This window comes from Schistocerca gregaria, chromosome 2 (genome assembly GCF_023897955.1).
Source record: "Schistocerca gregaria isolate iqSchGreg1 chromosome 2, iqSchGreg1.2, whole genome shotgun sequence".
Taxonomy (NCBI): Eukaryota; Metazoa; Arthropoda; class Insecta; order Orthoptera; family Acrididae; genus Schistocerca; species Schistocerca gregaria.
The window spans coordinates 178,227,896-178,242,571 of NC_064921.1; the positions used below are offsets into that span (position 1 = coordinate 178,227,896).

At 40.9% G+C, this 14,676-nt stretch overlaps 1 protein-coding gene across 1 annotated transcript in view; it reads left to right on the forward strand.

Annotated features, from left to right (window-relative positions):
• Positions 1 to 14,676, forward strand: part of LOC126336636 (uncharacterized) — a 124,044-nt gene that overhangs the window by 90,127 nt on the left and 19,241 nt on the right. The window contains exons 4-5 of the mRNA XM_050000530.1: positions 4,022 to 4,141; positions 4,220 to 4,364. Coding sequence (XP_049856487.1) covers positions 4,022 to 4,141; positions 4,220 to 4,364 — 265 coding nt within the window. The remainder of the gene's footprint in view (positions 1 to 4,021; positions 4,142 to 4,219; positions 4,365 to 14,676) is intronic.

Here is a 14,676-nt window from a genome sequence, read left to right on the forward strand (position 1 = left end):
AGATGTCATTGTACAGTATAATTTCCCTTGTGTTAAATGCACTTACAAAGTACCTGAATTTGATCAGAAAAGTATTGAGTTGAGAGTTTTACAACGATTGCACTAACTATGTGTTTTCACTGTTTTGTATCCATTTTTTGTTTTCATTTGACTTGCTGTCATAGTTACCTGATTACTTGAAGGAGCTCCTACAATAAGTTGCTTCGAATCTGCATTATGTGGATGTCAACTACTTTTAGATGTTACTGTAATAGAGCACTTAGAAGGGGACCTTCCGCTCTCAGAAATTCAATTCAGAATGAGACTTCGGAGGGGGGGGGGGGGGGGGGGGGGGAGGTTCTAGAGTTTTAATTGTAGCTCGGACAGAAGTACCATTCAGGTGTACAGGTGAAGTTGCTCTGTGAGAAGTGTGCTGGAACGTCATATGGACGATCCAGGTTTGACCATACCTGCACGCTCAATTTTTATTTTGTTTTCTTAATTGTTTAAAAATTATAACAACTTTAATTAAATTTATTGACCTAAATTGTTATCAATAAATTATAAATAACTTTATTTTATTTATTAAATGGCTGTCACAGGCTACTTAAAATGTGAATTACACTTGTCAATAGTTTCTTTTTAAAATGTTAAATAATTTCAAAATGCATTTTGATGGAGGTAAATTAAATAATTAAATTCTGTCATTATAATGTTACTACAAAATTGGATGATATTATAAGTTGTGGAAAGATTATAAATATGCATTGTAAATTCAAGGAACCAGTTTCTTCGTGGAAAGGCAGAGTATAGCTGTTACTCTACTGTATATACAGTCAGACTGACAGGGAAGTGTTAAGGCCCTCACAGAACTTGTCGGTCAATGAGCATTACCTGCTACAGTGCCGGTTCATTCCTGATTCTTGCAGAGATTGGAGTGTTCTGTACTGCTAAATATTATTGGAATTTTTACAATATTGTGAATTAAAAATGTCTGCCAGTGAAAACATCATGAAAGTATCAGAAGCTGCAGATTCATTATACAGTGAAGTGTCTAAGGTGATTTTAAAAGATGCGGATATTTAAAATGAAAACTTACTTGCTGCAAATAATTTGACTGCATCAGAATCTTCAACGGCAATTTCTCTTGAAGCAATGTTAATGGGTGAACAAATTTACAGACATAATATGGATATGTTGGCTGAAAAAATACTTACGACTGATGATTAACATGCTACAGACAAGAAAACTGTGAAAGTGAACCTTTCGAAAACTACGAAGACCACAGCTCATCTGGTGAATGTGAACCAGAAGAAAAGAAAGCAAGAGAAGTAGACCATCTTCCTTTGGATTACAAAATTAACATTGTTAATGTAGCATTGGCTCACCCCATGTGGAAACTACAAATATCATAAAAGTGGGAAGAAGAAATAAAATAGGAGGCAATCAGTTTGAGAAGTACACAGCAATTAGTCCTGACTGGGCTGGTATTTATTGCAAGGCATTCTAAAATTAATTTTGCTTTCAATTTTTATGATTCTGTAACATAATAGTTCAATTTTGGTTGTTTTTTTCTTTCCAAGATGTCAGTATCAGTCGGTGTACAACAGGACTCCCTCTGTCAAAGGAAGCAAAACTATTTTTGGCAAGAGAGATAACATGAATAAAGTAATGCATACATATACTGCTCAATATACACTCACTCTGTCTGGAAACATCCTACGTCAAGTGTTTGTTTACAAGAAACAACCAGTAACGTTGGTCCCTGAGCTTAAAGTAAAAGAATATGAGAAAAATTATAAAAAAATTGGAATGTCTTCCAAATCTGGGAAGCTAATGGCAGAACTGTATACTGATTTTCTCAAACAATCTTTGAAGTCTTATGTGGGTCAAGAATGGTTTCTGTTAATTATTGACTCTTGGGGTAGAAAAGCACAGCCTGAATTATACGACGAAATCTTTCAGGATGACGAGAAATCGCCAATCTGTACAATTAAAGTGATTTTTTGGAACTGTGCTCCACTTGTTCAACCATGTGACATATATTTTTATATAGAAGTAAAAAATTTGATAAAGCGTGTACAAAATTGTGCTAATGGGGGATGCATGCTACTGTTTACAGTTTTGAAATACACCCTTGTATTTTCTTTTACGAGGGCTATTCAGAACGTAGGGAATGTTTCCGTGTGATGTCGCTAGGTACCCGCCGATCGCGTATATTTTGGTATGTACGTGCTCGGCAGCTCAGTCGGTATCCATCCGTGACAGCGGGAATGTCTCCGCACGTCTGGTTTTTCCAATATTCAAATTTGAAATGTGTACTGCAATCAAAAATCTCACCAGCTGTGAGGTGTGGTCTGTGATAGTGTTTCTGTTGGCAAAAAACTTAAAACCCATAGAAATTTATTGTGAACTGTGCAATGTGTACGGAAACAAAGTAATGAGTGAATGTTCTGTCTGGAAATGGTGCATTTGGTTTTAAAATGGCCGAACCAATGTTCATGATGAAGAGAAGAGTGGACACCCGAGCATTGTGACTGACGATCTTGTCGGTAAAGTTGATGAAACAATTCATGAAAACTGTTGCTTCGTAATAACGGAGATTGTTGCTTTCTTTTCCACAAGTTTCATGGACTTTGTTGTTTGAAATTATCACTCAAAAGCTAGGCTACCACAAATTTTGTGCACGATGTTGTGCCCAAAATGCTTGCAGAGTGCCATAAAGAACAGCAAATGGGGGCAACGTTGACATTTCTGGAGGCCTACCACAAACATAGTGATTCATTACTGGATTGAATCATAACCGGTGATGAGACTTAGGTGAAACACGTCAATTGTGAGACAGAATTACAGTATGTGGATGGGGGCCCACAAGGTCCCTCCAAAAAATCTAGAAAATGGTGACAATGTTTTGGGATAGGCAAGGTGTGCTTCTTATTGATTTTCTTGAAGGTGGAGCAACCATAAATCCTGCCCAGTACTGTCAAATCTACACAGCCTTAGAAGAGCAGTTCAAAATAAAGGCTGAGGGTCCAAAATTTTGTTTATGCACGACAGTGCCTAATTTCTCACGGCAAACTTCACTAAAGAACTCCTTAATTCATTCAAATGGGAAATTTTTCCCTCATCCGCCCTACGGACCCGATCTTGCACCAAGCGACTTCCACATGTTTCCCAAAATGAAGAATTGACTTGCAACACAGCACTTTGATGATACGTAATCCAGGTGGGCATGACTCACTGCCAGAAGTCTCAGGCGGCAGAATTTTACGGTGATGATCTTCAAAGCTTGCCCACCACTATGATAAGTGCCTGAATGTTTTGTGACTGTGGAAAAGTAGTGGGTCAGTTGCTCTTTTAGATGTGTATAATAAAATGTATTTCTTCTATTTAGTGGGTCTTTTTTTATTTTTTTATGTGAAAATTTTCCCTACTTTCTGAATAGCCCTCATATTAAGGCATGTATGTTCAGGGTATTTCTGGAGCTTGATACAAACCTTAGGCTGTGCAGCTGTCATTGTGAGTTAACTGTAAAAGAACTTTTCAAAGCTCAAGACTTCTGTAGCACATCACTACTGTATTTTCAGTATCACAAGGCTTTCGTCATTCCCAGGGACGTATTGGATGCTGGTGAAGCATATAAAATTCAGTCTCTTTATTAGCTTCAGGTCTAGGATGGAATGTATCAATACTAGAGAAGGAAAGTTGCTACTCACCATATAGCATAGGTTACAGTTCTCTGTGACTGTAGACGTGTGTGCAAGTTGCGTTTGAGTGTGTGTGCGTGTGCGTGTGTGTCTACTGCTGACAAAGGCCTTAATGGCTGAAAGCTATACTTCTGTGAATTTTTTTGTTGTGCCTATCATGACTCAGCATCTCTGCTATATGGTGAGTAGCAACTTTCCTTCTCTGGTGTTGTTAGCTTCAGATCTTGTTGTTTTCAGAATATCTTTTTTAGTGTTATTGTTACAGAGAGTTCAGTGCGGTAGTTCACACATTTTTTTTATTTATTTATTATTATTATTATTATTATTATTTTTAGGTGGTACCCAAGCCAAAAGCTATGACACTCACAGAAAAATCTGAGATCGCATATGCATCCTATATCCAGAAGTTGTATTTCTGCAGCTTGCAGACTCGGAGAATAAAATCTGAAACTGAGGTGGGAATAAACTGCAGCTTTCTATTTGTTGGTACTGAGAGGGAAATAATGTTCAATTAATATATTATTTTTGAACAGATTTGTTTCAGTGATCTAGAAGCCGAAAAACTTAAGCTAGATAATGAGATTTCCACTGTTAAACGATGGTTGAAGGAAGTGTCTTCTTTGCAAGAAAGTGAATCCAGGACTGAAGAACTAGAAAATATGTTTATGGAAGTGAAAGGTGAGATTTACCTGCATGTAATGAATTAAGACTACCTTGGCTGATTGCTGACGTAAGTTGTCTATATCTTGCAGTTCACAAACAGCAGTACAATCTGTGTAAGAGATGTTGGATTGGTTGGTTATCTTCATTGGCAGCTACTGTTAAAAAACAGTTATTGTTATTGTTTTCTTTTCTGTCATTAGTGTATTACAAATTAGAAAAGTTTTCACCTGAAATTTTCCACTTATTTGTAAAACATTGCTATTGGTAATGGGCATTTATTTACCCTCTACAGGCTTTGAAAACAAATGTTTTTTTCTGCTCATCGCTAGCAGAGGTTGCTGTCAGCAAAAGCTTGCTTTCTCATCCCCTATTCAGTTTTTTCAGCTTTTCCCACTGTTCTACAAATTGGCCAACTTGCTCAATTGAATATTTGTATTTTTCACAGTGTGCCTTTTTTTGTTTTAGAAGGAGATAGTAAATGAATTCAGTTGCTTGGTAAATACTGTCGGTTTCCTGATATTTTAATATTTTATACAATTTCTTGTGGAACTAGGTCTTGATATTAATTTATTCAAGTTTAAATTGTTAAATTATGGCCTTTGGCAGCTATATTTAATGTATAGCCCTTTTTTGGGGGGGAGGGGGGGGGGGTGCTCACCATCAACCATAAGCAATAAGAAATTCACTTGTCAGACAGTAATTTAGTTTAAGACTGTAGTGTAAAACTGTTTCCTTTGACCATTGTCTCAGTATGTTTTCAAGATAGATATTTAAAAATAAATAAGAGTCAAAGCGCAGCCATTTTCAAACGTAACAGTTGTTCTCACTTTCATGTTCTCATTTCCAATAAAGTTGATTTTGGAGTCATTGTAAATATGTTGAATTACTTTTATTAAGTGATGTAGCATACTTTGTCAATGTATTTCCACATAATATAGAAACATCAAATGTTGTTCTCTGTTGAACTCTATGTGAGTCTCCATTATTTATCTGATCTGTATGTTATCCAGACAGAACATACCCTTCCCAATCCCACTCTGCTCGTACAGCAGGATATATTTTTTTTTTTTTTTCAAATTAATGTGTCTATTGTTCAGCTCTGGATAAAAATATTTTTGAAGATAACACAATGGAATACCCCCCACCACGCCCAGTTCCCACAGGGCTTCCAGTACTCATTTATAAACACAGTATTATTATATCCTATTTCTAGTCATTGGGAAGTTCTTTTTGTGTAGCATTTATTAATGAAGAGAAGTAATTTAAATTTCATTAGAGAAGATATGCATATTCAATCAGTTTGGAGTTTATATTGGTGCTTGCTGATGTCCCACTTTTTTCCTATTACATACTCTTATTCTGTCATTTCTATTCTGTCTGGGCTAGTTTCTTCCTACTCTCAACAATTACATCATCTTCTTTTGAATTTCCATTTGCTTCATTCACTTTTGCCCACATTAATTCAGCTATTGTCTTATTCATCACTTTGATGTTTATGTGACCTTTTGTATCTTTCTTCAAGTAAATCATTTTATGCACAGATTCTTGTCTTCAATGAACATTATTTTCTATTTCAGAAATGAATCTCTCCCAGTTTTCACGCTCAAGTATCCCGCTCAGTTTCTTCACTTCTGTTGTCAATCTTTTGTACTGATCTGTTTTTTCTTGTTAAAGATATTTAACCTTTTTCTACTTAACCACCCTGTCTATATCATAATTTCAGTACTTTTTTCCTCTTTCTCTTTGTGTTCTGTATCCAAATAACTGCCATGGGCCTTTTCCTATTTTGGTTTTGATATTCTCCCACTTTGTTACAGATCTTAACTCTCCTTTACTTCATCACTTAATTATTCAGTTCATCTTTTACTTCTCTGTATACTGTCATATCTCTGTTTCAAGGCTGTTTCCTAATTAGCCAGAAAATAGTCTGTTACTTATTAACATGTTTTGTCTGGCCAGACTGTTTTGACTATTTATTTATGGCTGGAATGTGTGTTAATAACACAAAAGTTAGTGATGCATGTAAAATCTTTAAGGAGCTGTTGAGTGTTTGAAACAGGTCCTCTGTTATTCCACGTAATATGTACTGGGACATTTCTCAGCCTGTCATTAATTTTGTCATCAATAATAATGTAGTCATTCTTGTTCAAAGTGCTCATTGTTTTTTGTAAGGTTTCAAAAACATTTTTGTGTTTTTTTTTCCATTCCTTTTCTGGAGTGGTCAGTACAGTTCTGCACTGCCATCTAATGAATAAAATAGAAACTTACAGACTATAATGTCAGCTGTATGACTGAATGGGAGAATTTCTAAGAAACAAAAACATTGTGTGTTTTTTGGCACAAAGAGAAATATTCAAATTTAAAAGGAACTTCTGTTGTACCCTGAGGAAGCACTAAAGGACCATTACCTTTCATAATATATGTAAAGGATGTCTGGATAATGTCAAAAGTTTCATGAGGCCATGCATGGATAATGCTGTTGCATGCAGAGAATTCTCTACACTACACAATTGTAGTGAAATGCAGAGAATAGACACTTGGTGCAGAGGCTGGCAATTGAACCTCATTTTAATCAAATGTAATATATTTTGCATAAATTGGGAGGAAGGCCCCTTATTATATGAATACTCAACTGCAGAACAGTCACTGGAAGCAGTTGCATCCATAAAATACATGCATCTGCACAGAGTGATTTGACGTGCAACAACCACATAAAGCTAGTTGCAGGTTAGGCAGATGCCAGACTGAGGTTCATTGGAAGAATTGACAGAAAGTGTAGTTCACACACAAAGGAGGTAGCTTACAAATCCACAGTTGACCTGCTCTTGAACATTGCTCCTCAGTATGGGACCCATACCAGATGGGATTGTTAGACGAAATGTAGGAGATCCAAAGATTAGCAGCACATTTTGTTACGGATTCGTTTAGTAAATGTGAAAACATCCCTGAGAAGCACAGACAACTCCAGTCGCACATACGGTACATTCTACATCATGATGTGAGTCATTGTTACGTTTCTGAGAGCATACATTCCTAGAAGGGTCGACCAATGTATTGATGCTTCCTATGTATATCTCACAAAACGGCCATGAGGGTAAAATTTAGATAGATTTGAGCTGTTATGGAGCTTTGCCAACAGTCATTCTTTCCATGAAAAATTTGTGACTGCGATAGTAAAAGGGGCATTGATGCTTGGGAGACCCCACCTGAGATAATTTGACCACAAAATTGTGAGTCTCTTCATGTGACACCACACTGGGCAACTTGTGTGTCAACGATGATGAAAAATAATAATAATGATGATGATGATAACACAACACTGAGTCCCAAAGTGCACAGAAAATCTCCAACATGGCTGGAAATCAAACATGGGCCTGCTGCATGGCAGTCAGATGCACTGATCACTGAGCTAAGGAGAGAGGCTGTGAGGGGGGAGGGGGGGGGGGGGGGGTTGACAGTGATACACAAAGTTCCCTTCCCCACACACCGTAAGATGCCTTGTGGTATGTAGATGTACAGTCCATAATTAATTATCCTGATTCTACATTAAATCTCTTGGTTACTATACCTTGAGCCACCTGTGTAAACATATCACTTCTGTGTTTCTCCTGTATTCATATTGATATACCACTTTTTCCTACAGCAATTTGTAATGAAAGAAAAGCAAAAACAAAATACACTTAATGCAATCAAATTTATGTTCAAATTCCATGAAAATTACTATCATTCATGCAAATACTACCAAAAACCAACACACATAACAAACTACTCTACAAACTCTCATGTTCTTTTATGTTTATGTTTTCTTCAGTTACAAGTTCTTTTGGGAGCGTGTTGAAAATATTAAATAGGTTTGTTGCTTACAATAAATTGCTGGTCATGAAATTCAAGAATCAGTAATTGTTACTCTGTTATCTATGCCGTAATAAAAAGTGATTTTGTTATAAATAGGTCTCTGAAACAATGAAAATAATACAAAAATTTTTCACTGTTACGTTAAGTCTGTCCAATTTTTCCTCCTTGATGTCTGTTTAACAATAGTTTATTGTACAATAGCAGTTATCGAAAGAAACTGAAAGCTGCCAGCTGGCACCATTATAAAAATAATTATTTCAGTTCACATATTTTTGTTAGTAATTAACTTCATTAAATATAGTCACAATTTACTTCATTCAACAAAGAAATAACATACACAAAACGCATCAAATCACACTCATGATTCCTTACATGAATGTCTCCCAAATTGCAGACCAACTACTTCACACATCTTCTCTCTTGTGAATAGTGTAATCCCCTACTGTCCTCTTGATAGTACCTAGACAATAGTTTGTCGTGCTGCTGCCATCCAGTCACAAAAGCAAGAGTCATCTGCATAAAGTAAAAATGTCATAATCTGTTTCAAGTCCTTCATTTTTAATGCTATTGAAACAGTATCTATTTTTATTGCATTCAGTATACATAGTAAGTATTCCATCTCATGATTTTAAAATTATATTTTATGGTAAAACTATTGTCCCCTTTTCATTCCTGGGTTTTGCAGGTAGCAAAAGACTTCATTGTTAGAATTACCAGTAAATAAAGTGTCCCTCAACAACATTATGGGTATGGCACAAGATTAGCCCTTTTCGTGGGGCTGCCACCTAAATGTCTTCAGGTTGGTATGATTTTCTCTAGGGGTTTATTCCCTAGGCTTTGAAGACCTGTCTTCCTTGCAGGACACCAGTTAAAGTGCCCCTCAGCCAACTTCTCGATTCCATAGGTGCTTCATCGAGATGTTCACCACTCCCCTGTTTGTTGCTACTTCTTGAGGTTGCTGTTTGACCTTCATAGTGACTGTTTCAGCCTTGGAACACAGAGTCCCCAATGCAAGCAGTATCACTCATGGATATGAGTGGAGGTAATGGGAGACTCATTGTAACACAAAGTAATAATGCCATCCAAAAAAGGAGCCATGCTGTACACTGTTTCTTCAGCTACACTAATGACTGCCTCCTCATGGGATGGTGAAAAGGTGCAAAGAAGTGTAGGCTGAGCAAATAGACTCCCAGTTAACTAGACAAGAAGTCACCCATATTGTCTGAAGGGTATGAAGACAACTCAGTCTATGTATTAATATTATGAGAAGGAAAGTTGCTACCCACCATATAGTGGAGATGCTGAGTTGTAGATAGGGACAACAAAAACATTTTCGCACTTACAGCTTTCTGCCAATGGCCTTTGTCAACAATAGACACACACATGAACCCACAAACTCAGCAAATGCAACTCGCACAAACGACTACAGTCCCAGGCAACTGAAACCACACTGCGAGCAGCAGCACCAGTGCATGATGGGAGTGGTGATTGGGTGGGGCAAAGGAGGAGGCTGGGGCAGGAAGGGGAAGGGATAGTATGGTGGGGATGGCAGACAGTGAAGTGCTGCAGGTTGGGCGGCAGGCAGTGGGTGTGGCGGTGGAATGACAGCTGTGTAGTACTGGAATGAAAGCAGGGAAGTGCCTGGATGGGTGAGGACAGCAGCTAACAAAGGTTGAGGCCAGGAGAGTTATGGGAACATAGGATTTATTGCAGGAAAAGTTCACAACTGCGCAATTCAGAAAAGCTGGTGTTGGTGGGGAGGATCCATATGGTACAGGCTGTGAAGCAGTCATTGAAATGAAGGGTATCATGTTTGGAAGTATATTCAGCAACAGGGTGGTCCACTTGTTTCTTGGCCACAATTTGTCGCTGGCCATTCATGCGGACAGGCAGCTTGTTGGTTGTCATACCTACATAAAATGCATCACATTGGTTGCAGCTTAGCTTGTACATCACATGACTGGTTTCACAGCTAGGTGATGTTAGTGACCGTACTGGAGTAAGTGGTGGTGGGAGGATGTATGGGACAGGTCTTGCATGTAGGTCTATTACAGGGGTATGAGCCTTGAGGTAAGGGATTGGGAGCAGGGATTGTGTAAGGATGGACGAGTATATTGTCTAGGTTCAGTGGATACCACTGTGGGAGGGGTGGGAAGGATAGTGGGCAGGACATTTCTCATTTCAGGGCACAATGAGAGGTAATCGAAACCCTGGTGGAGAATGTAATTCAGTTGCTCCAGTCCTGGGGGGTACTAAGTTCTGAGGGGAATGCTTCTCTATGGCCGGACGGTGGGGTTTTGGGAGGTGGTGGCAGACAGGAAAGATAATGCCGGGAGATTTGTTTTTGTACGAGGTTGGGAGGATAATTACAGTCAGTGAAGGCTTCAGTGAGGCCCTCGGTATGTTTCGAGAGGGACTGCTCATCACTGCAGATGTGGCGATCATGGGTGGCTTGTTAGATTGGGTTGAGTAGGACCAGGTGAAGCAAATGGGAGAGAAGTTATTGAGATTCTAGTGGCGTGTGGATAGGGTGTCCTCACCTTTGATCCAGATAACAAAGATGTCATCAGTGAATCTGAACCAGATGAGGGGTTTAGGATTCTGGGTGTTTAGGAAGGATTCCTCTAGATGGCTCATGAATAGGTTAGTGTAGAATGGTGCCCATAGCTGTACCCCGGATTTGTTTGTAGCATGACTGCTTTTCTACAGTCCTAACTCAGTGCTGTTCTCCTTTGTTACTATTTTCTTTTGCATCACTATACTCAGTGTTTGTCCTTATTCTTTTCTTTCCTTTCCTGTGTTTCTCTTGTTGCCTAACAGCACTGCACGCTCTACTTATGAGCCACACTGTATCAACTGTCTTGGTCATGCACAACATACAGCTACAAAACCACGCTGATTGTTGGTACAGCATCTTATGTCCCATATTACTTCCTTCGCTATAATTAATCCTCTACTTTCAAATTGATCACTATCCTTGCCTTTCACGCATTTTTGTGTGTTTACTTCCGCACCTTTCCAGTGCCACATGATATTGTATCTCATGCTACGAACCCCTCCCCATCCCCGACACTCTCCCCTGCGAGTCCGAGGGTTAGAATAGGCTCGAATTATTCCTGCCTGTTGTAAGAGGGGATGTTATGTAACCGTCACACCCCATAAGAGTGTAAATATGGTCCAGGGTATCATATTTCACAGGGACCTTCTTTTGCAGTCCGATGATGAGCTGCTCGCCAGTTTAGAGCGGCAAGGTGTACATTTCATCCAGCGTGTCAACCGGGGTCCAAGGGATAATCAGATTGCCTGCGGTGTCTTCATCTTGGCCTTTGAGGGTGATACATTGCCCGAGAATGTCAAGGTGATGGTCTGCAGCTGTGATGTAAAGCCCTATATCCCTCCTCCAACGTGGTGCTTTAAGTGCTGGAAGTTTGGCCATATGTCTTCCTGCTGTACTTCCAGCCTCACAAACAGATCACAGACGCCCATCACACCCCAATACTCCATGTGCCCCGCCTCCCATCTGTGTCAACTGTGGAGAGCACCATTCACCTTGCTCGCCAGACTGCAGGATTCTCCAGAAAGAAAGGAAAATCATGGAGTAGAAGACCCTGGACCAACTGACCTACACTGAGGCTAAGAGAAAATTTGAATGCCTGCATCCTGTGCATTTGCCATCGTCTTATGCCACCGCTACACAGTTCTGGCACAATCAGCTCTGCCAACCCAAGTGACCTCTCAAAGCTGGAAGACTACACCTGTCCCCTTGATTGTAAGGGGCATTTCCCTTCCTATTGCTCGTGCACTACCTACTTCGGGAGCAAACCCCCTCCCCGCTAACCATGGGGGACGTCTGTCCCCACTTCTAAGCCGGAGAAGCGTAAGTCTTCTTTGGCTTCTCTCACTAGGAAGGGGTCCATTGGGTCACTCCCTTCTCAGGTTTCTGCTAGTGGGAAAGACGACACCCACCAGTGGCTGAAGAGTCCAAAAGCAGCTGGCCGTAGGGCTTAACGCTCATCCTTGGAGACGGAGCCAGTGAAGTCCTCCCAGCAAGGAAAACTCAAGGAGCAGCAAGAGAAATCCAAAAAGATAACCCCTAAGACCAAGGAAATTGCAGTGGTACCCACACTACCTACAAGCTCTGCGTCTAAGGATGGGGTGGAGGTATTGGAGTCTGCGAAGGAACTAGATGTTGCCAGACCCTCAGACACAATGGATATAGACTGCTCACGCAATAAGTCAGTGGCCGGCAGATGACTCTGAGGCATAAACTGCCTCATTGAATGTTCCATGCCTTCCCAGTCTCACGATGTCATCCTCCAGTGGAATTGTGGTGGTTTTTTCCACCGCCTGGCTGAGCCATAAGAACTGTTAAGCTTTACACCTGCTATCTGTATTGCCCTCCAGGAAACTTGGTTCCTGGCAATTGATGTGGACCCCAGCCCTCTCTGGCTATAAGGGATATTACAGGAACCATAGCTACTATAATCGAGTGTGAGGTGGAGTTCACATTTATGTCCTAAACTAAGTCTGAAGTGAACATGTGCCCCTTCAAACCCCTCTTGAAGCTGTGGCTGTCAGGATAAGAACGACGCAGGAAATAACTGTCTGCAATGTATATCTTCCTCCTGATGATGCAGTACCCCTGAATGCATTAGCTGCACTGATTGATCAACTCCCTAAACCTTTCCTACTTTTGGGAGATTTTAATGCCCGTAACCCCTTGTGGGGTGTTAGCATGCTTACTAGCTGAGGCAGAGATGTCAAAACTTTACTGCCTCAGTTCGACCTCTGCTCTTAAATACCGTGGCCAACACACATTTCAGTGTGGCCCGTGGTAGTTATTCGGCCATTGATTTATCAATTTGCAGCCCAGGACTTCTCCCACCTATCAACTGGAGAGCACATTACGATCTGTGTGGTAGTGACCACTTTCCCATCTTCTTGTCACTGCCTCAGCTTCAGGTCCACAGACACCTTCCCAGATGGGCTTTAAACAAGGCTGACTGGGAAACTTCCACCATTGAATCTCGCCCACACGGAAACATCGATGTGATGGTTGAGCAGGTGACTACAACAATTGTTTCTGCGGCAGAAAACGCGATCCCCTACTCTTTAGTGTGCCGAGGCGTAAGGCAGTTCCTTGGTGGTCGCCGGAAGTCACTGAAGCAATTGCTGAGAATTGGCGAGCTCTACAGTGGCATAAGCAGCACCCTTCGGTGGAGCATCTCATAGCCTTTAAACAGCTCTGTGCCCATGTTCGCTACCTTATCAAACAACGGAAGCAGGAGTGTTGCCAGAGATAGGACCATTGGGTGCCATACATCACCTTCCAAAGTCTGGGCAAAGATCAAACGTCTTTTCGGGTACCAGGCCCCAACAGGTGTCCCCTGTGTTCCCATAAATGGCGTGTTTTCTACCAATGCAAACGCGATTGCTGAGCACTTTGCTCGAGCCTCTGTGTTGGAGAATTATCCTCCAGCATTATCCTATAACGCCCCATTTACAGAGTGGGAGCTCCTCAATGCCCCTAAACCTGATCATATCCACAGCCAGATGATTAAACATCTCTCATGTGACTACAGGTGACATCTCCTCTTCATCTTCAACCAGATCTGGTGCGATGGCATCTTTCCCAATGACGGGAGGGCACCATCATTCTGATGCTCAGACCTGGTAAAAACCCACTTCATGTGAATAGCTATCGTCCCATCATTTTCACCAACCTTCTTTCTAAACTGCTGGAACGTACGATATGTCGGCAGTTGGGTTGCGTTCTGGTGTCACGTGGCCTACCGGTTCCATGTCAGGGCGGCTTCCGCCAGGGTCGCTCTACCACTGATTATCTTGTGTCCATCGAGTCTGCCATCTGAACAGCCTTTTCCAGACGGCAACACCTGGTTGCTGTCTTTTTTGACTTACGTAAAGCATACGACACGACCTAACGACATCATATTCTTGCCACATTGTATGAGTGAGGTCTCCGGGGCCCAGCTTCCGATTTTAATCCACAACTTCCTATGGCTCTATTTCCTGTGTCCATGTAGGTGCCTCCCATAGTTCCATCCATATCCAGGAGAATGGAGTCGCGCAGGGCTCTGTATTAAGTGTACCTCTATTTTTAGTGGCCATTAACAGTCTAGCAGCAGCTGTCGGGCCCTCCGTCTCACCTTCTCTGTATGCAGACGACTTCTGCATTTCATACTGCTGCTCCAGTACTGGTGCTGTTGAGCGGCACCTACAGGGAGCCATCCACAAGGCTCAGTCATGGGCTCTAGCCCACAGCTTCCAGTTTTCAGCCGCAAAGTCATGTATCATGCACTTCTGCCGGCATCACACCGTTCATCCGGAACCAGCAATTTAAGTCAGTGACGATCCAATCACTGAACTGGAGACATATCGATTCCTAGGACTGGTTTTTTATGCTTGATTGACTTGCCACCCTCATCTTCATCAGCTTAAGCACCTCAATGCG